The 3,094-nt window shown below is 55.6% G+C and overlaps 1 protein-coding gene across 1 annotated transcript in view; it reads right to left on the bottom strand.

Annotated features, from left to right (window-relative positions):
- Nucleotides 1-2,340, bottom strand: part of SPRG_21399 (hypothetical protein) — a gene marked incomplete at both ends in the record, with an annotated part of 2,877 nt that extends 537 nt beyond the window's left edge. Inside the window, 10 exons of the mRNA XM_012354290.1 lie at nt 71-230; nt 289-907; nt 971-1,260; nt 1,309-1,377; nt 1,425-1,487; nt 1,646-1,708; nt 1,756-1,824; nt 1,880-1,948; nt 1,999-2,064; nt 2,111-2,340. Of these exons, the coding sequence (XP_012209680.1) occupies nt 71-230; nt 289-907; nt 971-1,260; nt 1,309-1,377; nt 1,425-1,487; nt 1,646-1,708; nt 1,756-1,824; nt 1,880-1,948; nt 1,999-2,064; nt 2,111-2,340 (1,698 nt within the window). The remainder of the gene's footprint in view (nt 1-70; nt 231-288; nt 908-970; nt 1,261-1,308; nt 1,378-1,424; nt 1,488-1,645; nt 1,709-1,755; nt 1,825-1,879; nt 1,949-1,998; nt 2,065-2,110) is intronic.
- Between the last annotated feature and the right edge of the window lie 754 nt (nt 2,341-3,094).

Raw genomic sequence — 3,094 nt, 5'->3', positions numbered from 1 at the left:
ACTTGAGGTCGCGGTGGATGATCGGCGGGCTGAACGTGTGGAGGTAGACGAGTCCGCGGACGATGCTCACAATGGACTTAAGCTTTTGGTCCCAGCCAAACTGCGCCGGCGAGTTGGTCGCGAGGTAGTTGCGCAGATCGCCGAGGTCCATGTACTCGACGACGCACTCCATTTCGATCGGACGGCGCCAGCTCGCGCCAACAAACTTGACGATAAAATCGCTCTCGATGCTGCAAATCAAAGAAAGCGAGCATATATCAGTCACCACGCCAGACAAGAGAACCGTACCGCGAGTGCAGCTTGATCTCTTCGATAAAGTGCAACACACTAGCTGGCGACGGGTTCTTGAGGCGCTTGATTGCAACCTTCTCGTTGGCGTACGTGCCGAGCCCGATTTCGCCGAATGCGCCCGAGGCCCACGGCGTCTCGGAGGTAACGACAAGGTCCAGGAGCTCGAGCTTGTGGTTCCGGAGCGGCCGGACATCCAAGTAGACGTCGTCCTCAGCGTTGGATGACGTCGCTGCAATTTGGTCAATGCTCGACGCGTCGTGGCTGCTCGATCCATGCGTCAACGACGTGTTTACCTGGCTGAGCAACGGATCACGAGACGGATGCGAGGGCGCGTCGTCGGAGCGGTTGATGTCGGTTGTTGCGTCGAAACTCGGTGTCGGTTTGGTCGCTGGCGATCCGAACGGCGACGGATGAAGCGGGTACAAGTCGTGGTCATCGTCATCCTTTGGTGGCACGTACTCGTACGGGGCTTGCGGCGAGGACTTTTGGGGCGTCGGCGGTGCGAACGGGTTGGTGGTCGTAGTTGTCTTCTTCGACTGGCGGCGCTTGACGAAGAGCACGACAAGTGCGAGGATGACGAGCCCACCGATGACGAGCCCGACGATAAGACCCGTACCTATAGGCGTAGGGTTGCGTTACTAGCTAGATGCGGGCGACACACTAGTATCGTGCAACGTACTGGCGCCGGAGGAAGCTTCTGGCGGCTCGGCGACGCACACTTCCACGTAGTGCTTGGACGTCATCGCCCACAGCAGATGCGTCTTTCCACGTCTGGCCTTGCAGGTGGCGCTGCTTGTTCGGATGGACTTTGTGACGAGAAAGCCGGTATAGATAATGCTGCCGTCAGGGTCCGTGAGATCGTTGCCGGTCGCATCCTTGAGTGCACTCCACGGTTTGAGTGCGTCCAGCGCGTTGAACGTCTGCTGATCAATGATAATGTCGAGGTAATTTGAAGAGTTGGCAATGTTGCTACACCAACCAAGTGTTAGTCGCCACCGTACATATCGAAAAGCGCACAAGGAGATGAGACGGCGCGAAAGCTGGACGTCGCTAAATGTCCTTAGCCAGTTGTTGCGCGAGAGATCCCTAAAACACAATTTCCAGGGCAGGATGCATCATGAGAGAAAGCTTACACGGCGGTCATGGACGTCCAGTTCATGTTGGAAACGTTGCCAAGTTGGTTGTTGGACGCGTCTCTATGGCGCCGTGAAAAAAAGTTATCGATTGTACACAAGTGCATCGGAGAGACAGATTGATCACTGTTTGCGGCAATCCTTGGAGGCTGGATAGGGCATTCTGAGACACGACCCTACTCCGTAAGGATTCGAGCCCATGACGCAATCTGCCAGCGTACAATTTGCGAATGCTGGCGGGCAAGTTGGGCGGTATCTGCGTCAGTTGATTCTTGGCCAGGTTCCTATATTGAGTCCATCAGTTGGTGCGGCCATGCAGGCAGTCGCGTACAGAGATTTGAGACCGGCGGGGTACGTGAACGATCTCGGCAAGGCATCGAGAGAGCAGTTGGTCATTGTCCTACATTCATGAAGTAGGGTCATGGCACGAAGCAGACTTGGTTGAAGCGTCACACAAGGTGGTCAGCGCCGGCCACGACGCCATGATCCGGTCGAGTGGCAACCACCGAATGTATCGAAACGTCCTAGGATGCATTCAAATGCAGTCGATGGTCCCAGTGAAGATGGCACCGACAGCTTTTGTAGCGACGCCGGCAGCCTCATTTGCGAGAGGTCGGGGCGATTCTCGCTCTCGAGAGTCCTATTTGAAGTGCTGAAGATGCGAGGTTGTTCGTGTCGTAGTGTACAACTGAGGGTTGGCATAGTTGGTCATGTCGCCGATCGCATCGACGCTCCAAAACGTGTCTTTCAATGGCACGTAGGAGCCGAGGATCGAGCAGTTTAACGGCGATAGGATGCACCACTGGGCGCCGCCACAGTAGACGTCACCTGCGAGGACGCGAGTGCTGCCACCCAACGACGTGTACGGGCACGACGCCGCGGCGACGCCGCTGGCCAGACCCAGGAGCATCCACATGCGACTCGTGTTGTGCGTGATGCAAAATGGCCCATCGCCGCCCTTGCAAGTTCAAGAAAGCACTGCATTTCCAACGCACTTGACGCATTTGGGGGAAATGCAATAAAGGCGTCGCTTTCAGGACAGTAGAACGTCGTCCGATGTGGTTTTCCTGGGATTTTGAAAGGTTTGAGGGCACTATTGGCATTCCCGCATTGCGGGGATGCGAACGCCGTAGCGGGCGGGTCTTGGGGAAGGATGTAGAGCACGTTTTGTGGAGGGTACATAGAGTGGGACGACGTTTTCCAACCCATCAAAATACGAAAGATGTTCTACAGTAATAATTGAATTGCTCCCGTGACTGCGTTGGCATTTCTTTCTTCTCGTCGCACTTGAAGCGCTTCGTGTACTGGCGCCGGTGGTGTTATAGTGTGTACTGGGCGTCTCGATGCGCGTCGTCTCGCAGGGCCTTCTCGTCCACGGAGCTTCCCAGCGCACTCCTCTTAGCTGTAGTCATCAATCCATCAATCAATCCAGTGTGTTTTTGGCGTTGAAATTAAATGACCCAAAACGAACGCGAAGACTTTGCATACGTAGCGCGACGCCGGAATGCGTGGGAGTTGGCACCAGCCCTTGGTCGTTGGGAGTGAGCTGGACCCGTGGGGGTTGGAGGCAGCGCTTCGTAGCTTGACATCGCGAAGATCGAGCCACAAAGAACAAATCGCACCAGGCAGGATATGACGTGGTACATATTTGTAACCTGGATTTGAAGCCC

Source organism: Saprolegnia parasitica (genome assembly GCF_000151545.1).
Source record: "Saprolegnia parasitica CBS 223.65 unplaced genomic scaffold supercont2.153, whole genome shotgun sequence".
Classification (NCBI taxonomy): domain Eukaryota; phylum Oomycota; class Saprolegniomycetes; order Saprolegniales; family Saprolegniaceae; genus Saprolegnia; species Saprolegnia parasitica.
Note: the sequence above shows the minus strand (reverse complement) of the source record. Positions and strands in the feature narration are given on the sequence as shown.